This window comes from Hibiscus syriacus, unplaced genomic scaffold (assembly GCF_006381635.1).
Source record: "Hibiscus syriacus cultivar Baekdansim isolate YM2019G1 unplaced genomic scaffold, ASM638163v2 tig00109923_pilon, whole genome shotgun sequence".
Lineage (NCBI taxonomy): Eukaryota > Viridiplantae > Streptophyta > Magnoliopsida > Malvales > Malvaceae > Hibiscus > Hibiscus syriacus.
In genome coordinates, this window is record NW_024062529.1 from 528386 (window position 1) to 554270 (window position 25885).

General features: G+C 32.5%; 4 protein-coding genes and 1 pseudogene across 5 annotated transcripts; 3 read left to right on the forward strand and 2 right to left on the reverse strand.

Annotated features, from left to right (window-relative positions):
* Positions 1-450: 450 nt before the first annotated feature.
* On the forward strand, positions 451-2017 carry LOC120210346 (transcription factor TCP24-like). The gene is given in 2 exon segments (XM_039209103.1): positions 451-743; positions 745-2017. Coding segments are annotated over 2 exon segments (1278 nt in total). The 5' UTR covers positions 451-686; the 3' UTR covers positions 1966-2017.
* Positions 1542-15793, forward strand: LOC120210349. Of its 2 annotated transcripts, XM_039209106.1 has the most exons (3): positions 1542-1560; positions 14525-14559; positions 15283-15793. In XM_039209106.1, the coding sequence occupies exon 3, from the start codon at positions 15311-15313 to the stop codon at positions 15647-15649; it is 339 nt and encodes a 112-aa protein (XP_039065037.1). In that variant the 5' UTR covers positions 1542-1560; positions 14525-14559; positions 15283-15310; the 3' UTR covers positions 15650-15793. The 2 variants fall into 2 exon arrangements, with proteins under 2 accessions (XP_039065037.1, XP_039065038.1); XM_039209107.1 differs by lacking the exon at positions 1542-1560 and having other exon boundaries at positions 14519-14570; positions 15281-15793.
* LOC120210347 (F-box protein At5g46170-like) lies at positions 5483-8088 on the reverse strand. The gene is made up of 2 exons (XM_039209104.1): positions 6843-8088; positions 5483-6087 (listed from the first exon to the last, which is right to left on the reverse strand). Exon 1 carries the CDS (start codon positions 8057-8059, stop codon positions 6866-6868), a length of 1194 nt encoding a protein of 397 aa, XP_039065035.1. The 5' UTR covers positions 8060-8088; the 3' UTR covers positions 5483-6087; positions 6843-6865.
* Positions 15794-16960: 1167 nt separating the features above from the next.
* LOC120210389 lies at positions 16961-17665 on the reverse strand. Its single transcript, XM_039209135.1, has one exon. The coding sequence runs from the start codon at positions 17663-17665 to the stop codon at positions 16961-16963; it is 705 nt and encodes a 234-aa protein (XP_039065066.1).
* Positions 17666-22498: 4833 nt separating this feature from the next.
* LOC120210344 lies at positions 22499-23944 on the forward strand (annotated as a pseudogene).
* Positions 23945-25885: the final 1941 nt, after the last annotated feature.

The following is a 25885-nucleotide window of genomic DNA, read 5'->3' on the forward strand; positions in this document are numbered from 1 at the left end:
AAAGGGTTGGTTTTGGTTTTCAGATCGGCACCAAATTATACACTGCAATCAGTACTTTTTTTTTTTTGCTTTAAGCTTAATTGTGAAGCTGAAGAAGAAGAAGGGCTTTTCTTGTCAGATTCAAGGGTTTATATTAGCTGCTGCAAGCAATTTACATTGCCAGTTTTCTGTGAGTATTTTTTTGAGCTTTCCTTTGAGTACATATGAACAACATAATCATTTATAGCAGTAAAGTATGATCTTTGTGAGTACTACAAATTTTAATGAAAATTTGTCAAAATGCAAATGTTTGAAAGTTTTGAACTTTGAAAGCATCATCTTTGCAGGGTGTGGCTGCCATTTTTCCTGCTGCTGCAGAAAAAGAAGATTAAAGGAAGGGGGGGGGGAGAGGGAGAGAGAGAGAGAGAGAGAGAGAGAGAGGGGAGAGAGAGAGAGAAAGAGATAGTGATATATCAAAGGCCTTTTATCACACTACATAAACCAAAGTACCCTCTTTTGTGTGTCATAGTCATCATCAATGCATACAACATCTCAACCCCACCATTTCTTCTTCTTCTCTCATTTCACCATTTCAATTTCTTTCTCTTTCTAACATTTCTTCAAGAAGAAGAAGAAAAAAACCTAGATTTTTCCTTCCTTTTGTAAGCGAGAAAAAAAGGGTTTGTGAGATAAGGAATGAACTTGGTATGGAGGTGGATGGGATTCAGACACAGGCCTGTAAGTTCTCAAAAGTTGGCAATAATGGAAGATGAGTCAAACAAGATTGATGATGAGGAAGATGGATACATCATCAAAAAGGCTGCCGCAAACGGTGGTGGCGGTGTGGTACCTTACAGAGGTGGTACTAGTTCACTTAAAGGTTGGAGCAACTTTTCGAGAATTATTAGGGTTTCTCGAGCCTCCGGCGGCAAAGATCGACACAGCAAGGTGTTGACTTCGAAAGGGTTGAGGGACAGGCGAGTAAGATTGTCTGTTACTACAGCTATACAGTTTTATGATTTACAAGATCGATTGGGTTATGATCAGCCTAGTAAAGCTGTGGAGTGGCTGATTAAAGCGGCCTCCGATGCGATTTCCGAGCTACCTTCACTCACCGCTTCGTTCCCTGACACACCGAAGCAATTTAGTGATGAGAAGCAAGCTAGTGAGGATGTTGCGCTAGTCGAGTTAGATGGTGATCCTAGTAGCACGTCGGAGACTAGCAAGAACTCGGCTTTGTCGTTTTCGAGGCCGGGGGTCAGCGCGAACCACGTCAAGACTCGGGGACTAGCTAAGGGAAGAGCCTTGAAAGAAAAGGAGGCTCATCGACAACAAAGCACGAACCCCATTTCTCAAAACTCCACCTTTACTGAATTACTCACCAGTGAAATTGGCAATGTCAGCAACAACAACAACACCAGTCCTACTTCAGCTTCAGTTTCAGCGCATCAAAACCCCAATGCTACTGACAGGCTTTGGCCTGTGACTCAAATGGATTACTTTGGCTCGGGATTCCTTGGACCATCTTCTTCAAGAGGAAGTCATCATCATTCTTCAGATTTTCCAGCACAAATCCAACTGGTAAACTCTTTGCAACAACCAATTCCAACACCACCATTCACCGTGTCGAGCGAAAACCATCAAGCGATGCAGCATTTCTCGTTTGTTCCGAACCCTGATCATTTGATCCCGGTGGAAACAACAACAGCCCATCCGGGGCAAGGGGTTGACTACAATCTCAATTTCACAAGCTCTTCTTCCGGCATTGCTGGTTTCAATAGGAGGACCCTTCAGTCCAATTCTCCTTTTTCTCCTCGTCACTTCCAGAGGTTTTCTTCTATAGATGGATCATCACAACCCTTATACATTGGTGCACCACCAGTGGACAGTCATCATCAATTCCCAGCTGGATTAGATGACCGCTTGCAGCTCTGCTACGGGGATGGAACAAGGAACTCAGATCAGAAAGGAAAAGAAAAGAACTAGTCAGTGTCCTTATAAAAAGGTTCCCACTTTGGACCCCTATCTTTTTCCCTGGTAAGTTGAACATCCCTCATTCAACACAGTAACACTTGTAGTTCTTTACATTCAAAGATATCCACTTTGCCTTAATTTTCTTAATTGAAGTTCATATCTTTTTTTTTCCTGCCTGGTTAAGGGTTTTGAGTTAACTTTTTACATTTTTAATGGCTAGCCTTTTGGGTTTATGTGTTGTGCCTGTGCATAGCATGGTACCATGAATCACTCACTTTCTTGGTATTCATGAAGTCTTCCATTGGGGCAATATATATATAAATATGTGGGTTTCAAGTATTATAATGTCTTTTCATGATTCCTTCATGGATTGCTGTAAGTAAGAACCGGCTGGTTGTCTTCATGTTTGTTCTCTTCCTGGTTCCCTCCCCCCTAACATATGTGAACCCATGCCAGGTGTTAGTTTCTTGGTGGCCAAGCATTCCTGGGCACTGAATAGAACAATTAAAGTCTACTTTTGAAACATGGTTTTACTTTGGTTTATTAGCTTTAGAATTCAATTTACTTTTGCCTCGAAACTGAACATTTGGCAGATCAGTTGGTTCTCAGATTCCTGAGTTGTTAATTAAGGGTAAATTAATCTTGGGGGGAAAAAATGAAAACCTAATGCGCGTAAGACCTCGAGCTCTAAAACTTCAACACACATGGCTGCTCCCAAGGTAAATGTTTCTCTTCGCCTAGAAAAGAGTAAGAACTTAAATTGTTCATTAATGTAAGTTTGTTGTATTTAAAAATTAACTATTTTTACTGATACGTTCAATCATTAAATTGATAGAAGTTCATGATTCATTGTCTAAAATATAACAATCGATAACATATAATTAATCAAAACTTAATAAATTGATAAAGTAAGTAATTGAACTGTATTTTTTTTAAATTTGATGAACAAAATTATATAAATATAAAAGGAAAGTGATTTATCTAATAACTTACCAAGTCTTAAATACCAGTGTATCTGGATAAAAATGATACATAATAATTCTTTGTAAGATCTAACATCAAAATTAATATTAACAATGATCAAAACTATTAATGGTAGAAATCACTTGTCAAATTTTCCTTTTAGGTCACTTAAATAATAAATGAGAAAACATAAGACAACTATCATAGAATGTACTAATCTTACCTAGTAAAGAAATTTGTAGTTTAAGAATTGTAAAAGAAATTGTAACTCATCAAGAATAAAGTTAGATGTGTTTTATCATTACACTAATGAATAGTTGACAACAATATTATTACACTAATAATATTCGGATTTAAATTCGAGATTTGATGTCATTTATCATTACACTAATGAATAGTTGAATATAATGTTATTTTTTGAGTTGTTCTCTTCAAGTTTTCCTTTTTTAAATATTTATTCAGTCCTATAACAATAACCCTTTATTCTGATGAATTCCTTAAATTGATCACACAATATCTTTCAAGAAAAAAAGTTACTTCTTTTGAGAACACACTACTCAATTCTGAAATGTGTCTTTATAAAGGTAACTGAAGTGTGCTAGCTAGGGTTATTTCTCTTATATGTTTGAAGGTATAAAAGATGTAATATCTTGAGATTATAGATTCAGCTTATGCCTCATCTTGTTGATGTTTTAGATGTTGACAGTCTCTTGATTTGACCATTATTTTATAAGGAAAAAAGAAAAGAAGTTAATATTTCTACTTAAAAAAAAATAGTCTGAGATGATTATAAGATAATATTTATTCAAAATATTTCTTAATTATTAACGACACACATACTTTGTGGACGCATCTACTTAAATCCGAGTTCTCTAAGGAGAACAATATTTTCTTTACCACCTACGCCACTCAATAGGTTGATTGGGTTCTATACATCTACTAGTAAATGTTAAGAGCACGAAACTTAGTTCGAGTAAATTTCTTGGTACACAAATTTACTTCGTAATTAAGTCATTATCCCTATAAATAAATACTATGGATTAAAGTTAGAAGTAAGTCGATCGAGCCTTAAATCTGCGCATAACCACATTTTCTCTTGAATTCTTTCTTTCGATAGTAAAATTTCTTCCCTTTAAGGTTTTACATGTAAAATTTTGGCGTCTTTTCTTTTATTTTACAGTCGGTTCTAATATCTCGGTACAATATAACACTAGCTGAAGTCACTCTTAGAGTAGATGGAGTTACACCCATTGTGTTATCAAATTAAGCTAGATATTCGAGAAGTCTCATTAGCCAAATAATAACCATTGCTTCTCTAATAACTGGAGTATATATCAACCCTTAGTAAATGCACGGTGAGAAAAGCAATTGAACAAGAAGAGCATAATTATCTTGCAATGGGAGTCCAAAATTTCTTTCAAGAGTGATGCAACAGTAGAACCAGAGAGAATCCAAGTTGAAGCTCATCATGCTAAGTTTCTGGATGCAGGAAGAAAGCCAAGATAGAGAAAACTGCAGAGGGAAGCCATGAGCGTGAGTGGCATGCATTTTCCATCCCATGCATTTGGTGATTGATATATTCCCTTTATTATTGTGATTCTGATATATTATTGGTATTTCTGGTTTAATCCTTTTTGATGTCCATCATCTGTGTGTTTCCAACATGTATCACAGATAACAATTCCATTGAACTCTCTTTTTCTCCCTGAAAATTGTTTATCCGGCTGATGATGAATGGCATATAAGTTTTTGGACGGTACGATTAAATTATGTTTTGATCCTTGATTGTGCTCAAGTCTAAGATTTCATCAAAAAAAGGTTTATGGGATAGAAGTTTCATTTTCACATGAGCTTTGTACTGAATAGGACCCCCATCAATTACAGTCCATTGATATTTCACGTGAGTCAACTCAGTGACCCGACCACTGCAATTCCATTGGCCATAAATGAACTCAACACTTGTTTCAACAACCAAACTCAATTCCATTACTTGTACAATTAGCTAATAAAGACAGCTTACGTTTGGTTGGTTCACAAAAAGGAAATTTATTACAAACGTCATTTCCTTTTGAAGAAATTTTTTAGTTTCATTTGAAGAGACAACTAATACTTAATTGTCTGAGTTTGACTAATACTTAATTGTCTGCGTTTGAATCCGAGACTTGATGAATCCGAACAACTCGAGTCACTTCTTACTATATTAGCTGCTTAATCGACAAACGAAAGCGACATCATTAGAATTATTTATGATATTGAAATTTTTTTAATGGATCGGAAAGAGGACAAAGTCAAAGAATTGATTTGCATTTCAGCATTAGCAACCTGTTTTGTCAGATGTCACCATTCTTTAAAGGCAAAGCAATAATAGCTGTCAGTCTGGTTTATGAACAATGCTTTAAATTCCTTTGAAAATAAGAAAAGTGGCATTTATGACTTTTTGTACACTTACTCCACATCTTCACGAACTGTGCGACTTTCTTTGCATGTAAAATTAGGCATGCTAAGATACCAAAATGAGCGTGAGCATGAAAGAAGGGAAAAAAAAAGGTGAAATCATGCCTGCCACTTTATAAAAACAATAATAAGAACCCGAATTTGCGCTTAACAAAGTTGACTCATACAATCATTCTTAACAAGTGATATATCCATCGAATTCTGAATTCGAATTTACAAGGATAAGACAATAAGTATCAATGAATCTTTGATGGGAGTATAGTAAGCTTATCGAATAAACATTCAAGGATAGGTGCAAACTAAAATTCTTGATTAACTTTCAAGTATATGTAACATAAAGCATGACATCTTCATACCTACAATATTCACATATGTAGAGGGATTATTGATAAAAAGTCGAGGACGAAAAAAAACTCAATACTTTACAGCATCGGTCTTGTTGCAGGTGTGCACGCTTACAAGCATATGCCTGAAATTTAAAAACAACCAGCAGATGCATTTTGGCTATCAGTAGAAGAACAAAAGCTGAAAACACTTGCAGTCCATTATCATTATGCATGGGTTGCTTTCAATGGCGGTCAAAAGCAAGGTTTAGCTTCACAGAACACTGCATGAGGTTAAAGCTACAATATGGAACAAAATTGTTGTTTGTTCGTCGACTTTCCAAAAGCATGCTATCGTTTCTTCCCCCTTGACCATTGTGCTCGATGTCTCTCCCTGTAGAGGGCCAAATGATCTCTAAATGAACTTTACATTCATAGAAGATGTATAAATAAATAAATAAAAAGGTAATTCAAGGGTAAAAGGAGACCACAGAATGCCAGGGATGCTAGTTTCGACACAACCTATTGAAAGCGAAAGGTTTTTCACATCTCGAACGAAAATTGAAATCTAAATCCCCATTCACCATGAAATACAATTCTGATTGCTCCCCCCATAATTTCATAACATAAATATATATATATATAATATACACACACAAACACAAATCGATAAGATCATGAAACAAAATAATTTGAGCTTATAATATGCATCCACAAAAGACACCAATAGCATATTTATCACTTATGTAATTACAAATGGCCTAATTGTGAACAAGTGAAAGCCTACCATTACAGGGATGGACCGAGGGGGGGTCGCAACCCCTAGAAAACTTAAATTCCCTTTTATATTAGATATTTTTTGTATTTTATATGAATTATTCGATTTCGCACCCCTGAGATTTTATAATATTGCACACTTAAATTTTTAATATATTTTTTTATATTCGCACAGCTGGACACAAATTCCCGCGTCAATCCCTACCTACCAAGAGCATGCATGCCTATTAACCAAACATAGAATCAATGTACATGAAGAATTGAAACAATTTCCAAACTAACATATATAATTAAAAAAAATGAAATCACTTTTTTTCTAACAAATTAATCAAACACGGACTAGTATATCCAGCATTTGATTATTTTTCTTACCTTCAAAGATCAGGAAGCAGACATCAAAACGAGTTCATCTCCAAACAGTAAGTTTTTCTCTTAACAAGCATCTTAGCTGCAGTCCCATAAGGCTCTTCAAAAGCAGTTGACAACCAAGAAGCATCAGAAACCTCTTTCTTTGAAGCAGACTGTTCACTTGGCCTAATAGCAACCAAAGTAGCACCATTCAAAACAATCCCATCAGGCAATTCCAAGTGAGGAGCATACCAAAGCCTCATATTCAGTGCTGGCACCTGAGTCCTTTTCGAAGCAGAAGAAGCCGATAATGGCTTCACTCTCAACTCCTCAAGCTGATCTCTGTTCATGCAAAGCACCCCTTGTCCATCCGCATCAGTTAAAACCAAGCTATCCAGCGTCTTATGCTCTGCAATTATTGGTTGAAGCAAATAATGCCTCGCCGATGCAGCGATCAACGAGCTAATCGTCCATACAACCCGTAATTTCAGGCCTCCGTTCGTATAAAACGACTCGGGAATACTCCCATTATCATCAACGTTGGCGATGTTATTATTGGGGCAAAACCCATCGTTCCCACACCCCGGTACCTGACAAAGCACGTTCTTAGTAACGGAAGCAGCTCCAAGGATGACGCAGTTATCAAGGGTTGACCCGAAATCGGCTCTCCATCTCAAAAGAACCCCACCATCGATCCCTAACTCGCCGCTGGGTAATTCAATCCGAAGAAAACGAATCTCGTCGAAATTTCTAAGTACTTGCGTCGGAGAATGATGTGTCACACCACCTTGCTCCATTTCCCCATTGTTAACATCAGCACGGGGTCCAACAGGACCAACAGATAAGGAAGAAGGAGAAGACGGATGGGTGTTAAGGGTTTCACTGATAGTGGGCCGTTTCGGACCGAGAAAATGAGCCACAGCTTGAAACGGTTTGACAATGCCCTCTAAAAGGAACCGGAAGAGGCTAGAAATCAGACCGGCGGAGCATGACTTGTCGTAGGAAGCGGAAGAGGGGGAAGAATCGTCGTCGGAGATGACACAATCAACACGAACGACGACGTTTTCGATTTGTGGGACGAGGGAATGGAAACGGTGCGAAACGACGCAGCATCGGCCGAGAGCTTTAACGTCGCCGATCTTGTTGAAGACTAAGAGGAGAAGAGAGTCCGGGAGACGGTCGAAGTGATCGATCGGCTCGGGAAGGATCCAGTTAACCGGATCTGAACGGAGTGAAGACATGTTTCCACTTGAAATTATTTTGTCTTTGGAAGAGGAAAGTTATCGCTTGTGATTTACAGATATGTGGGAGAGAGAAAGCTGCCCCTTTGAAGGAGAGGATATTGATGGAAAACAAATGTGTCCAATTTATTATTATCCCTATACTATATGAAAACTATAGATTTAGTCCTTTTAATTAATTTTCTCAATATTGTTCGTTACACTTTTTTTCAAATTTTAAGACTTTAGTCCTGACATAAATAATACAGTGACAATATGATTAAATTACAGAGATTTAAATTGATCAAACTAAAGACTAAGAAATACAATTTTCTCATATTACAAGAATTAATAACATAATATGACTTAATAGATTTAATAGTCATTTGTTTGTGTCATGATTAGAATTTTAAAAATTCGAAAAGTACATGACTAAAAGTCATAAAATTAGAGTACATGGATATTGTCAAATTATATTAAACTAAAACAGAGAAATTAAATCCTCAATTTCAATGTAAAAAAGGACTAAACAGTAGTTAGACCAAAGATAGAAAAAAAAGTCATTTATGAATATGGTCAGCCACCATGAGGGGGGTGGATAGAAATATCATCCATTCCTTATCTTAAAATACACTCGAAAAGTACTCTTTTTCGTACATTTTTTCCAAATAAATACGTGTAGAATACAATATGATTGAGATTGACAATTATAAACTGAAGAAAATAGAAAGAAAAAATATCATTCGTTTATTTTTATTTATTCAACGATCTTTAATCAATGTAAAATTAAGAGTTTTTATATTATGTAAGTGAATTCTAATAACATATATATTAAATAGCACGAGACAGTGATAACTTTAGAAATATTTTTAAAGTAGATACACATAGTTAATAACATGGTTTTTTTAATTGAAGTATATACAAATAAAATTTAAGGTAGATACGTGTTATAGATTTACTATTTGTATGAAGTAATTATAATATAATATTTGTTTATAATATTTATAATATGTTATACTAACGTGTAAGATAAGAATATGACATGATAAAAAAAAATTAGGATAACAATATGATTGGTGAGGCTGTGGGTGATGATGGGTAAGTATTAGTATATTATAATTTAAGGTAGATGACAATATGAAATACCATATCAACATGGCATAATTAATATACCACTTAATACATATTATACACTTTAAAGAATTAAATGAAAGCTTTTATTATTTACGGGATTGATAATTAAAACACAGTTGGGTGTAAATTTATACAATAATATATTTATAGAGATTGCTTAACAAAATAGAACTTGAACTTAAAATATCATAAATATTTTTGATGAAATGTTTAATTATTGGATAATTATAAAATCCATTGATGAAGATAATGATATATATATATATATTATTGTAATTATTGGATAATTATAAAATCCATTGATGAAGTTATTGATAAATATATATACTTATGCATTTTTTATAGAATTTGATTAGTTGGATTTAGATTTGGGTTTACTAAACATTATTATTGTACAACCTGTTATTAGTATATTTCAATCCAGGGTCGGTTTTGGGTATTTTTTGGCCCGAGGCGAAATAAAAGAAACGGGTCCCTATTTATATTCTTTATTTTTTAGCCCGGGACAAAATAAATGAAATGAGCCCATAGTTATACAAAATCTTGTAGTTCTAATTTAATAGCCACTATAGAAAATATTATGGGTCATGGGCGGGCTTCAATCGACTGTGTATGGAATTTAGTGCCATTTTTTAAAATATTAAACATTAATATATGCAAATTGATGTTTTGTTAATATTAAACTTTTTTACCCCTTTAAAAAAAACGTATATTTGGTTATGGATCGGAAATAATAATGTGGTTGTTTTCATTATTTATAAAAATGATTTAAAAGAAATGGTGATATTATGAATGGACATCTTGATCAGAATTCAATGAACTTTGATTTGGATTTAATTTTATAAGATCTGATTTCTTTAAAAAAAATTGAGTTCATGTCGAGTATTTTAAAAATAAGATTTGATTAAATTTAGGTTTAGGATGAAGAAAATCTGATATGTAAATAATAGAATAATCAAGTACAAGTCTTTACTAATATTGTTGTATCTATGTATTTTTTTCAATTAAATTTCTAATTTACTAAATAAAAATATATATACATATTTGTGTCAAATCAAACCAATGACGGATTTTTATATTGAAAATTGAATCGAATTTTGATAAATAGAAAACTTTTTCTAAATCTCAATTCATAACCATTTTAGTGATATCTTATCATTAGCTTGAGACTTAAATATGATGTTAATATTCATATGCAATCGTGCATGTTTGCACATCAACACTAATTACTAATTAGAGATTGGAAGCTCAGCTTTTTCAACCTTTGAAGAAAACGAAATGCCCTGAATGTTCCGTACATGTACTATCCATCTACAAAGTTACCTCATTAAATTAAAATTAACATAATCAAGAATTTTAATTTATTAATTTAAATTGTATATCATAAAGATTTGTTTTGAGGAGGATCTCTTTAACTTAGCTTAATTCATTCATAACGCCAAGATTTAAATTCTAGATGTTGTTTAAAAAATCTAATATATTGTTTAACTAAATTAATCAATAACTGATGAATACGAGAATATTTAATAATACGTTCTATTTCTATAAATAAAAAAAATCAAGACTTGACTTAAATATGATGTTAATATTCATATGCAATCGTGCATGTTTGCACATCAACACTAATTACTAATTAGAGATTGGAAGCTCAGCTTTTTCAACCTTTGAAGAAAACGAAATGCCCTGAATGTTCCGTACATGTACTATCCATCTACAAAGTTACCTCATTAAATTAAAATTAACATAATCAAGAATTTTAATTTATTAATTTAAATTGTATATCATAAAGATTTGTTTTGAGGAGGATCTCTTTAACTTAGCTTAATTCATTCATAACGCCAAGATTTAAATTCTAGATGTTGTTTAAAAAATCTAATATATTGTTTAACTAAATTAATCAATAACTGATGAATACGAGAATATTTAATAATACGTTCTATTTCTATAAATAAAAAAAATCAAGACTTTACACCATATTTGGTCGATTTTAATAATACATTCTTATATTTAATATATTTCTTAATTAAACTTTAATCCTTAAATCTTTAATTAATTACCCCACACATTATGTATCTAAATTCATTTGAATATGTAAGCTCTAAGAAATAAATGTTAGTTATATTTTCTTTTTCATTTTTTTTAGAAAATGTTTATTTAGTTCGATTTTTCATATTTAAGTAAAAGCAATCACGTGATATTGGAATTGATTAATTATCAAGTCACATCTCATTTACCTGTTATGTAGGAGATAATGTGATTAAGAACATGTTTAAACTCAGTATTCAATTCACTAATTCCCTTTGGGCCTTCGTAATGGTGTAGATTAAATACTAATCAACCATATACCACATTAGAAACCAATTTATTTCATATTATACACAAAAATCTGTTGAGGGATCCTTTTATTTGTCAGTCGAAAATTTTAATAATAAAACTATATTAGGTTTTTTTAAGTATTTATATATCATTTTAATCTCTAAATTTCACCGTTCAACTTAAATGTCTTGGTTCGTGAGCTATTAAATTCCGATTCGAATCAAATGGACTCGACTCGAGTCCAATTTGAGTTCTTAACGAGCTAAAGTGAATTACCTGACTCGAAAAGATCGCAAATAGTTAAAAAAACTTAATATATTAACATTTTAATCTTTAAATTAAATTATTAGTAATATTAACATTGATATTTTGTTAATAAAAGACAATAGTTTCATGTATTTAAGGTTCAGGTTCAAATTATAGTTTGAGTTTCAATCGAGATAAATTTGAGAATGTTTCGAATTCAAGTTTTTTCGAACTCGAGTTAAGTTTCAATTTTTGATTTCGAGTTCGAATCGAACTTGGCAATTCTAAGCTCACAAACTTCTGAGTCAAGTCGAATTCAATACTGCTCGAACTCGAGTTGGTTGGTTTACATCCTTAATCCCTTATCCTAATATTGTCTTGATGGTATTATGGTTATACCAAAAAGTCCTTTAACTTAAGGTTTAGGACACAAGATCAAGCCCTCGTAACAACAATTCGACGTCAATTCGTTGTTAAATTAAGAACATAATCTAACTATGTGCTCTCTTTAGGACAGAGTCATCTGTTAGGTTGGAGAAGTTGTGGTTTTCATTTTTTTAAATAGTATTTTTAGTTTTTATTAAATTAAATATCAATTAAATAAAACTTTTTTTTATTTTAATTTTTTAAATTTAAATATTTTATCTTAGGGTTTGTTTCTTTCTTAGTAACTGATTTTCAAGAAAACATTTCCCCCATTTTCCATTATTTGGTTAGTAAAAAATAGATGATCAACGTAATTCATTTTCATGGTCAATATATTTTCCTTTGTACTTTTTGAAAAACGACTTACGAATTGATTTTTTGTAAGTTGTTTTTCGAAATTTTCTCTTCAGAGCATTAATACTCAAAACAATATTATTTTATAAATTTAATATTAATATATTATTTTTGTATCATTTTAATAAAAATATTTATAATATTAATATTTTATTTTGTTGCCCTCTCCAGGGCTTCGTTCTAACTAATCCGGACTGACTTGCATGCAAACCTGACTTTGGTGATTAAGTCTCCCAGTAGAGATTTTTTATATATAATAAATTATTAATAAAATTAATTTTATTTATTAATTTCAAAAAAATAATATTAAATTATTAAATATATGAAATATATTTATTAGTAATTTTTAGAATACAATACAATATAATATTTTCATTTTCATTTTATATTTTTTAATATTATAACAATATTCTTATTTTAATAAGTAATTAATATAATTAATAGTATAATATTCTTATTTTAATAAATAATTAATATAATTTATAAAATTTTATTTTAATAAAATATAATAATCTTAATATTTTTATTTATAAAATTTTAGAAATAATATTTTAATAATAATATTGACAAAAAATATTAAATAAAAATTTTCAATATTTTAAAAATAATAATATTAGTTATTTTCTAATAAAAAATATTATTTGGTATATTTGATATTTATAATAAATAATTTTTAAAAAGCTTATTAACTAATAAAAATTGATTTACATGCATTATCCAAACAACGCAAAATAATTTTTAAAATTTACTTTTTTGACAAATATAATTTATTTTACAAAATTTATTTTTCATGAACAAACAGAACCATAATTCTGTCTCTATTTTCGAGTGTAGCAAACAAGACCACGTAGCAAGCAAAAGCCACCGATTACGACGCAAGATGGACAGAGCATGTGGGGAATCACTGACACTTACCTACCTCACCTCCATGATGAAAGTGTTTAAAGTCCTCATCAATGGTGGAGGTGGCCAAGGCAATGCCATCACAATGTGAACACCATAGATGACTTACAATTTTCTTTTCATGCAACAAAAGAAATCAATGAATAAAATAAGCTAAACTAAGGACCATAACTAGAGATCAGTATAAACAAAGAACATAATTAAGGACAATATACCTCCTGTTGCAGACAAAACTAAACTAATGATTGTAATTAAAAGCATGGCACTGGCACTGGCACTGGCACAATGATGAGCAGAGAACAGCCAAGCTTTTCCAAACAAGTGTTTCCGCAAAACGACAATGGAAGTCCAGCAAAGGATGGGTTTAAATCAATAATGTATTGACCTAATAATGCATGCCTTACTCTTCAAGGTTCAGGTAGGGTTCATGCAACAATACTATATACAATATGCTGTCTTTTGTTCTATAAATAATTACATAACCACCGAGGATTCTTCAATCATTTGTCTCCCTCATGTCCCCTAAACAAACAAAGAGCAACAAACATGTATGCATAGATAAATGCATAGTTTTTTTAATAGGAGACTCACCTATTCTAATACAAAATTTCGTTTCACATATTTATGTTCGATTGTCGTTTGTATTTTAAGAGAAACTCCTTCACGAGTTACATATATGTAGTCACTCTTTCTTCTACTAAAATCTTCAGAATTATATTTACGTCGATCGAATTATCCGAACTTTCATATCCTCTAATCAATTAAAGTACCTTGATAAGACTCCTAACAGACCTACAAGATCTGTTAGGATCGAATCTATTATCACTTCGGGCATATTTACTTGTTCTTTAAACTTACAAATAGTTATCATAATTATAAATCTGACACTAATGCTAAAAATCAGAATATTGATAAATATGCCCGGAAAAACTATGATTCAAAACTGCAGGTGTATACTTTAATCCAAGCCCCTTGATCTTGGGCCGAACTAACCCACTCTAACCAGTTCAAAAGCCTCAGTCCACAAACCCAAAATCTTTGGCAGGTCGCTCTTCCCCTTTGTTATCTTCTTTCCCTCACCTCTCCGAAACAAAATCGTAGAAACAGAGAGACTCATTTTTTGTTATCTCAAATATTTTTCAATCCCTCTTTGGTAAGTTACTACGGCCTTTTCCTTTCGTCCATTCATTTACAGTTTTGTTTTTGTTTTAGTTAAACAAGTTATGTTTGTTTTGTATCTTTAAGACTTTATCTTTACCAAATTACCTTTTTTTTCTTTCGGTTTTCAGTTTCTGGGTTTGATTTGATTGAGTGATATATTAGTGTTCTTCCTCTCTTCCTTGCTAGTTTTATATGCTGCGCTTACATTTCTCTGTATTGATTTCTATGCTATTAGGGTTGATCTATTTTTTAATTACAAATTAAAAGCATCGTTTCCTGAGGGTTTAATTGAATCGGTTAATTGGGTTTCTGAATATTTTTGTAATTTTCATGCATTACTATCAATTTCTTTGTTTCCAAATTTGCTCAATTTCCTGCGTTGCCAAATGCATGTATTTTTGCTGCTGGGTGATGATCAAGTGTCATGGCAGAATTTCCCTTTTCTCTGTCTCTTGAATTGTATTTATGCTTTCTTAAAATCTTGAATCGGTATCTTATAGTGTATAAATGTTTCCATCCTGTTCTTTCCTATTTTTTTTTACCGATTTCACCTTTGTTCCATATACAGATCGATCATTCACCGATGGACACTTTTGTATGATGTTCAATTTGCTGTTCTATTAGTTTTTATATCACCTCCTCATTGGTGTTTGGTTGATCTTTGTGATGCTGATAGCATAGATTCATTGCCTATATTTGCAGTGAAAAAAATATTGATTCAAGTGCATTCCCATGGAACAAGAAGTAGGGGAATCATTGATTCAGTTGGGGAACTCGGATGGTTCCGAGTCTAGCAGCTCAGATCCTGTAACTCGTGTAAGGAAGCTACTGTTTCGCCGTATGCTGGTGGGGATCAAAGACGGCAGGTTTTTCTTGGGCACTTTCCACTGCCTTGACAAGCAAGGAAATATCATTCTCCAGGATACAGTAGAGTACCGTAGCACCCGCCGGTCCTCTCCGTCTCCAATGGAGCAACGATGCCTTGGTCTCACTCTCATCCCTGCGTCTTGTCGTGTCTCCTGTCACGTGGATTGCTCCATTGAGGAACAGTTGTCGCTGCTGGAGGTATAAGAAATGAGACTCTTTATGTTTCCATAAAATTTATGTTCGAAAGAAACAACAGTTTTTTCTGCAAGTAACCTATTGTTATTAGGAACGATTATATTGCAATTGCTTTGGTTTGAGTAATTGGAAGGGGTCATGATTGGTGCACTATAGGGTTCACATGACCTGCATTTACTTAATCCGTATGATATTTCTTCTTTGATAGGCAAACATTATATAAACGATGATCTCGAGTCAGGTTTCCAGAACTATATGCAACATAAGCTTACGAGTGGAAGCTGCTGTATTAACTCTGATGGCATGACCATTGGAATCGATCAACGGCCCACCTGAGTTGCCTGACTTAATTGCATCATCTATTTGAGTCACTCCTCAAATAGCCCTACCATTCGGGGAAGGGATCTCTCTGTGTAATCCGCTAACCATCTGCGCATAAATAAATTCAAGAAATTGTCTGCAATTCTTTGATAAGCAACAAGTTGCTTTGTAAACAAACCAACATTGCTAGTGTTGTCGAACCAGTTGTTTACCCGTTGTTATTCTCGTATCCGAAGGGATTGCTAATGGCGAAACAGCTCTGTCCGATGCGCAAGTCCCAAGAAGTGCCAATAACAACCGGTTTTAGTTCTTAGCCCTCAACATCAACCTGCAGATGGAAATTATTTAAGAGCATGTAGCGAGGACCCTTAGCATTGATCATTAAAAATACCTTTAAAACAACTATATCACAGGCCTTGTAGATTTTGTGCAACCTAATAAATGTAATACCCAATTCCTCTATTAGTAGTTGTACTACACATAAGTTATGCATTTAATCTTTATAATCTAATTTAATTATTTTTAGACGTTGTACCTTCAAAATTTAAAATTCAATTCTAAATCAAACAATACTCGTTAAATCTGCCAAGTTTAATTATGCTATTAGTTCATGCATTATCCATAAGTTATAAATTTAGTTAATGTTCTATAAATCGATTGAACTAAAATTTTAAAAGTGTAAGGACTAAATTAGAGTGAATACACTGAATACAAAACTTATGTAGAATACAGGGACTAGTAACAGAATTTACCCTAAACTGAATAAATACAAGCATGGAAGAAATAGACGACATGAAAGATGGTTGAAAGGGATAAGTCTTTGAGATCAAAGTTAAAAACTCCAAACTATTTACACTGCTGCATTTTCTAAGGAGAAGATGACAAAATGGGAAGATTCAAGGTGAAAGGCACAAACTAAAGAAGGAAACACAAAAAAATTGTAAGTATTACAACATATCTCCTTCCTATAGGGACCCTGTTCAAAAAAATTGGAGGTTTCTAGCATGCATTGGCTTGAAGCTTAATCTGCCTGTTGAACTTCTCAATGAACTCTTCGACTCTCCTGTTTAGTTCCTCGTTCGACATGGTTGAAAACTCGTTTGCTTCCGCCGGCGACTTTAGTACTTTAATTCTCGGTCCATGCTTTTCTGTCTTTGATCTTTGCAAACCATTGTTGTTGTTGTTGTTTTTGTTGTTCGCGTAATTGAATGTGACATGCTTCGCTTTACGGGACTTACTTCGTCGGATGGTTTCGGGTTTTTCCGGTTCATGGATTCGGACGACTTCCAATATTCTTTCCGGGGGTTCATCCATCTTCCTGTGATGATGATGATCAGCTAACATCTTTTCTTCCATGGGAATGCTCTTCTGATATTGTTGTGAAACAAATGAAGGATATTCTGCAGAGCTCCTCGCTTGGCAACGTAAAGCATGGTGATATTCCTCGTAAAGGTCGGGTTTGCGGTGTTTGGATGTCGAGAAAGCGCCGTAATCGGCGGCGATGATGAGGATGAGAGTGTTGGAGATGAGAAACCAGAACTTGGTGTTGCTTAAAAGAGTTGAAGAAGAAAGGTTGAAGATGTCATAGCAGATAGATATGTAAATCACAATGGAGAAAGCAATGGCGAAGAGAGAGAGATCTTTTGCCTTCTGATATTTTTTGTGCTTTTGGGGTTCCATTAGATTTGATGATGGCATGCTCATCTTTAGGGGGAAGAAAGAGTGACAAAGAGAAGAAGAAAGCTACGTGGCTAATGGGTGTGTGGGAGTATTGTTAATTTGAACACTTAAGGGCCTTTTATAGGGATCAAATTAGGAAATTATTGAACCACCATAACCACAAATAACTCCCCAAATTTTGATGTATATACTATATAGTGTATTATAATGTTGTACCAACCTTTTTTTTGTTTTAGATTATTTAAGTTATTACTTTTAATGCGTCTATCATTACCATCCACACACATATATTATATTTTCTTTAACAATAATTAGCATTCACACATATATTATACTTGACATGCAAAATAGGGAAAAAACACAACAAAAGTTATGGAAAAATATGAATGACGATTAGGGATGTATCAAAGGAGTTAGGTGGGATAATCGCTTCGTAAAAATTTCAAATCAATATATATTTTAGAAAATTTATTTGTATTTTCAGCTGATAACTTATTTTCGCTTCTAAAATTTTATAAGTTTGTTCTTATTAAATTCTTGAGTCTATTCCTGATGATAGTTGTTTGATGAAAGGTTAGTGATGCTATTCTCGACATACAAGAAGTCAAAAAAAATTAGTTATCTTAATAATAAGGCTAAATCGCTAAGGTTATGAAAATTTTGAGATTTCAATTTTTTTAAAGACCTAAATTTAAACTTATATACGCATGCAAATTATGCTATTCGAATCTAGATCATCAATAGAAAATAAAATTCCTTTAATTAGTGAGATTGCTCAAAAAAAATTTAGATTCCATATTGTTTCTTGATATATTCCATATTTAAATCTCACTTTATGTAATCAGATCTGAAATATCTAAAAATTTATTTAAATTTTTTGATTTATCTGAGGTAAGTACAAGGTAGTATCTGTTCAAAGAACACTCTCAATCATTTGTCATCGAACGCTCGTACCCCTGGTATTGTTGATGCTCGAACCTGAAACCTCAAGGAATAACAACAATACTTTTACCATAGAGATCATTGGGGTTTGTACAAAATTTATTTAAAATTAAATTAGGCCATACGTATCATGTCTAAATTTGTTTTAATTTAAATCAAACTATATTTAAAATATCAATTTAGATGACATATTAGATGCTTAATTATACTGATTTACTTATATTTTTTATGATTATAACTATAAATGCACTTGTAACTTATAATAAAAAAGTGGGATATTTTTGTTAAACCTAACATAAGAGAACAATCGATATATTAAGCCCAGACATTAAATATATGTATGAGCATTGACATTTAAAACTAAAATATAATAACATCTTAATAATGAATTCCAATCACTTCGAAATCGATTCAAACCTGTCTTTCTATATGTTAGAATAATATCAAAGATTTCGTGTGTTTAGGCCAATGTGTTTGACATTACAAGAACCATTAAAATCCAAGTCCACATGTACCCATAACACACCTCGTTGGCACCAAACCGTTTAGTCAATTAATTCTATCAATATTTGCATTAAAACGACGTTACCATCGAAGCTGGCTCCAATCAACCTGCTTCTTCTTTTTAATTATTATTGCTGCTTAGTCACATATCTACCTCTCAAGAAATTTCCCAAATTATTTTTATATTTTATAGTATACGTATATGAATGATCCACGTCATGTGTTGTAATTATTTAATCGATTAATGAATCAAATATTATATAAATATATTATAAATTCATCGTTCATGAGACACAAGAGGCCCAAATTTACCTCCATGATTAAGCCGACCCCCATGAATCCAAAGCTTGGAGTTTTGTTTGATTGCTTTAATCATTGAATCCTTTTTAACCAAAGAAAAATGGACGAGCTTTGTTCTCTATATGTACTATGATTTGATTAATTTTAGTATTTTACATTTTACAAATTTTAAGATTTCAATTATAACTCAAATTATATAAAAAATAATAATTAGATTACTAATGATCTGATTGGAAAACATTAACTAAACATATAATTTACGCATAGTATAAGGGTTATGTTAGAATTTGACTTAACAAATTTTGTGATTACTTGAGAAATTCAAAAAATAAAAATAATAAAATTAAAATACATGGACTATTTAACTAAATTTGTAAGTTGTGTATAGATTAGATTGTATAATATGTTTCATTTGGAATGAGTTGAATGATTATCACTATCATCCTTTAGTTTTCATGGATTTCAATAATGGGGATATTCGTACTTATAATAATGGAGGTATTCGTCGGTCTCCTGATTTATACTTTACTAATCATGCATATGGTCCATGCTTGCATTTCACCTTTGTTTTCTTTATATGATTAATTGGTCCTCTGTAAATTGTTATAATCATATATCGTTATAAATCAAGATTAGAGTCGCCCACTAACAATCAGTTGGTTTAGCGGGATGAAGTCTTAGATTGGTTAAGTAATGTCAACTGTTCATATTTTGACGGTGTAAACGGAGGAAATTGAGTTGAGAGGGTCACTCTCATAATGAACCTTTACAATATTCAATTTAGATTACTCGATCAATAGATAAAAAGCTAATGATTATATATATATATATATATATATATATATATAAATTAGAGGCGCCCATGGCATAAGATAATTTGTTAATTCTATGTCCTAATTGCATGATGGGGTCATTTTAGAAGATTAATTGAGGGTTTAATTATATTTACGAAATAGAGTTTGGCAGTAACACAAGGAAGACTCCACTAACAGCCAAACAAATGGCCAATTTTGTGTGCTTGCTTGCTTGTAACTTCATTAATTGTACACGGAAGAGATGGCTTCGTCTATTTAATCTTTAATTTTTAACGTGACTAGGCTCTCTTTTAAATTGGGCTTTAAGAATTCGATTTAAGTGATTAAATGGAATATTGATATCTTTTGAGATTTTATGTTCGAGCAATTATGTCTCCAACGTATATGCGCATTGTCAATGGCTAAGAAAAATATTATGAACATATATTATCCTTGTAATCACCTTAGATTATTAAAAAATTGTATTTTAAACTTTTGAATATTTTGATTTTATTTTTGAATTATGAAGACTCATTTTTTTTCAATGTTTTAATTTTATCTCCAAACTATCAATATATGTTGGTTACGTCTTATGTTAATAGAATCAATATAAAAATTGCTAATTGTCATGTAAATACTAACGTATATCATATATTAATATGATGAAACATAAACAATAATTAATATTGATTTAAAATAAAATGTGAATTTAACTTTAAAACATATAAAAAATTAAAAACAAATCGAAAGAGTAAAACCAAACAACATTGCATTTTTATTATAAATAATGTTTTTGGAGGACGTGATACAAAATTAATTATTGTTTATGCCAAATCATATTATTACATAATACACACCAATATTTATATGAAAAATAATATTTTTTTAATGATTTTATTAACATAGAACGTGATTAGCATATACCAAAAGTTTGGAGATGAAATTGATTTTTTAATAGTTTGAGGTGATTACAAGATAATACATGTTTAGAATTTTTCTTAACATATTAATAACACAAACACACATTATAGACACAAATGCTCAAACTCGAGTCATATAGGGAGAAAACCATTTCATTTTACCACTGATGACATTGAAATGTTTTAAAATGTATAGATCAATTTAGAATGAAAATTATAGTGAGATAAAATTATAATTTTCAAAAGTTTAGAGATAAATTTAAAATGAATATAATATTTAGAGACATGTGATGCATTTACTCTAAAAATATTAATTATTTTTCTCTCTTACAGAATTTTCTTTGAATAATATTAGATAATTAAAAGATATTATATATTTAAAAAATTTCTTAATATATTGACATCACAAACATATACTACACGTAAAACTATTCAAATCCAAATTATCTATAAAATAAGAGTTAATATTATTTTTATTAGGTAAAATAAGAGTTAATTGAAGAAAATATAGATAGATGAGTGTTATATTATAATATTTATCCCTAAATATATAAAGGTTAATTATATTATTATTCTTGAGTTGAGTTGAGTGTTTTTACTCTAATTCGAACATGACACAATTTTATCTTTTAAAATACAATCAGACCTTATAGAGTTAGATTCGTATCAAATGCTCATCGTGCTCTCTATTAGTGAGTTGTTGACAAATTATTTGGTTCGTCTAAAAAATAACTAGAATCGATGTTTATTCACAAGTTATTTGGTTTCGGTTATAAAGTATCTAATAATATTATTAAGAGATCATAAAACTAGGAAAAGATTAGTGTGGATAGACTCTAAAACTTACATAAACGAAGCAAAGATTTAAAAACAAAAAACTTTGATTCATCCTGCAATATTGTTGTAAAGAAACTTTGATTCTGTTTTGTTTTGTTCATTGCATGTTTAGATGTTGAATAATCTGTCCATGTATATGAAGTAAAAACAAAAGCAAGTAGGGTGGAGTGCTGCCAATCCCGCGGATACATAGATAGAGCGACAGTGAAGAGACTCTGAGAGAGACCCAACTGTGTTACCTCTGCAAAAGCCAATGCTATGTTGGGTCGTCTTCATGGTTCATACTGAGGAAAAGGCATGTCAAATCATGCTTCAAACTACAACCCTTTTCCCCTTTTTCTTTAAAAATATTGTTTTTTTTTTGTTTGTTTTCGTTTGGTTATATATATACATTTCCTGACAATTTGTTCCTCTTCTAGTCGCTGTCTGTCTCCTCTCAAATGCAATCAAACACCATCACCGTCTCTACTGACACACAATGGGAGGGGCTGAAGCAATGAACTGGTAGATTTTGCTTTACCTTCTGGTTGGTTTATTATGCTACACTCGACATTTCTGAATGCTTATATCTGTGTTGTTTTGAGTTTGAGCTTTGTTCTCGCATGGATTCTTTTCCCCTTCTCCTTGTTGGGTTCCTTGTTTTATCATGTGGGGTGATTGCAGAGAGTGATTTTGTGGTGGAAAAAAGTGAGCTTTTGGGACTTTTTGATGTCATAGATTCACTTGTAGATGAACCTGGTTGGGCCGAACTGCACCCGGAGCCATGCACCAACACACCATGGCCTGGAATCGAGTGCGAGATCGGTGAAGACGAAGATCCTCATAATTTTCATGTTACAAGCATTCATATTGGCCCTGATGTTTCCTCCCCACCATGTAAATTATCTGCCAATATATCAGATTCTTTGCACAAACTACCTTACCTCAAATCCATCTCCATTTTCAACTGTTTTGTGACATCAACAGTTTTGCTTTCTCCAACGTTGTTCGGGTCACTGTCTTCCTTGGAGCATCTATCACTTCAATCAAATCCGTCTCTATCCGGACAAGTTCCTCCAACCTTGGGGAATCTTTCAAAGCTAAGGGTCTTAACTTTGTCACAGAACAATCTAACTGGTGAAATCCCACAAGAGCTTGGTAGTGTGTCAATTTGGAGCAACTTGACCTGAGTTACAACAATCTAACAGGTGAAATCCCACAGGGGCTTGGTAAACTAAAAAGTTTAGCCATTTTGGACTTGAGCTCCAATGGCTTTACTGGGGTGGTGCCATTTGGTTTAGCTCAGCTTCATCTCCTTCAAAAGCTTGATTTGTGCTCAAACTGGATTCATGGGAAGATACCACCAGAGATGGGGAAACTAAACAGGTTGGTTTTGCTTGATTTGAGCCATAACTTCATAAATGATCCAATCCCTGAGACACTGTCCGGGTTAGAGCAGATACAGTACTTAATATTTGATTCAAATCCCATAAATTCATTGATTCCCTCATTTCTGGGGTCCCTCAAGAGCCTTACATCAATCACCTTCTCAGGATGTGGGTTAACAGGCCCAATACCAAACTCCTTGTCTGCATTGAACAATTTCACAGCTCTTTCACTAGACCACAACAGTCTCAATGGCACAATCCCTTCAAATCTGGGGTACCTTCCAAATCTAGACCAGCTTAATCTCATCCACAACAAACTATCCGGGGAACTGCCCTTCTCAATGGATTTCATCAACAGACTTGGTGAAAGGCTTGATGTTAGAGGCAACAGTGGGCTATGCACAAGCTACAACTTAGCTAGCAATATCTCAACATATCTACAAACCAGGACTTGCATGGGTAAGCGAGGCATGGTTGACAATGTAACTTGCCTCCAACCTTATGATCTCAAGGGAAAGAAGAACAAGAACCCATCTTTGTACAATGGTAGGACCAGTTCATTTGGTCCTTACCAAGACACAGCACCACTGTTCATTGTAACTTGTTTTGTTGTTTTAAACATGTTTTCTTTTTTGTAAGCATTGATCTTAACTGATCTAATGGCTATGATGGGTCGTTTTCTTGCTGGGGAAAATTGCAGAGAGCCTTAAGGGTACACCGAGATGGTGAAACTAGGAAGAGTTGCAGACAGAGACAGAGAGGGGTGGCATTTACAATTAGTAGTTGGTATCCGGTGACAAAGCTCCATCTCTGTTTGCCGGTTCATTTGTGGCAGCCTTTTTGTAAAAAGAGAGAAGCAAAAATGCGTCAGATCTGGTGTTTAATTGAACTGCATGTACAATTTCAGATTTCTGACACGTATAATTTTGTATCATGTCCCTTTATTATTATTAGATTGAAATTTAATCGACTCCGCCTTAAATTAAAAATAGAAGAGGGACATGATAGTTATATACTGCTTTTTACTAGCATGACAGTTTAGAGTTATTCATGTTATTTTTTTTGAAATTTTTTAAAGATGAAAGTTTTATAGTTTTATTGTCTTACGTTGACATTATAATTATCATTTTTTGATGTCTTCTCTGAACACATAAAATATCGACAATTTCATCTTCTCTGATCATCAAAAATATCAATAAATTCGTTTTATCTTTTTTGACTACTTTATCAATTTAGATTTTACGTAAATCACTTTAAAATTTATGAAATTCAATCCTAAACTCAAAACTAATAAACCTAAAACCACGATAATTTATAATATCCACCATTTGATCAACATGAAATTAAAATATGCAACTTGTTTTCTCATTCTTCATCTCTCGACAGTTAAAATTTGAAAGAAGATGTTTCATTATAGATAAATTAAAAAGAATTTGGAATTAGAGATTTAATCATAAAAAATTAAGAAGAAAGTTAAATGATGAAATTTATAACTTATTTTTATATCATCACCATTGTCATTCTCCATCATCTTCCGGATTCAAATGAACTACTATCGTTTTCCTTTACCTATTTTTTGGGTGATAATGATAAATATTTGAACCATCAAACAAAGAGGAAGTGTAAAGGGACTTGAAACTTCAGTTTTTTAGTTTTCTTTTTGGGTTTACTCATTGAAACGGACCATCGAGGAGCTCTAGGGTTCACTGTCTGCTAGCTGCCGTTTCACCATGATTTAAGCATAAAAAGAAGTTGCTACTGGTTCATGTCATCGCCGGGTCGGTTGGCCACGTCTAGATGCTTAGCTTCTCTTCTGTGTCGATAGAGATTCATGTATAATTTTATATCAGAAATATGAACTTTTAAAAATATAAAATTTTAAGAGATATAAGATTAAATCATAAAATATAAAAATAATAGTTTTTTAAAGAATATTACCGTTTTCAACATCCTTTCTATCCATCTCTACTAGTAGAGCTGTATCACATTTCCCTTGACCCTGAAAATCATGGACTCCTACTCCCCCCCTAAAAAAAAGTATGAAATCAAGTGTAAGCCTGTGAGAAGAGTGATAAGCCCAATTCAAAGTGCATAAGCCTTTGGAGAAATAGGCCTACCTAGGGGTAAACATCCCTTGGATTTGAGAAAAAAAAAAGAAGTTTTAGTTTAATAGTATAGAAGAGTCTATTTGGTGTGGGTTTGTCCATGTTGGATTTATCTCAGTTTATTACATTTATTATTTAGTTATTTAGGTTGTGTTTGAACACCATAGAATCATTGTAAGAATATATAATATTAGGTTAATAGTTACATTTTTCTTGTAATTATAAGGAATTAATTCCCCATACATGTTCGGATGACAGCATAATAGATATCATATACCATATCTATGTAACTATTATTGAGAAAAAGAATGACATAAAGCAGAAAGTTAGTAATGACGATAAAAGATAAATCATAAAAAATAGGTTTATTGTGCTATTCTAAAGATACTATTCTAGAAGCAATTTTGTCTCGATCAATATAATAAAAAATGTGCGACCTCTACGAGGTTACCACAAGATTCTCAAATTCATACAT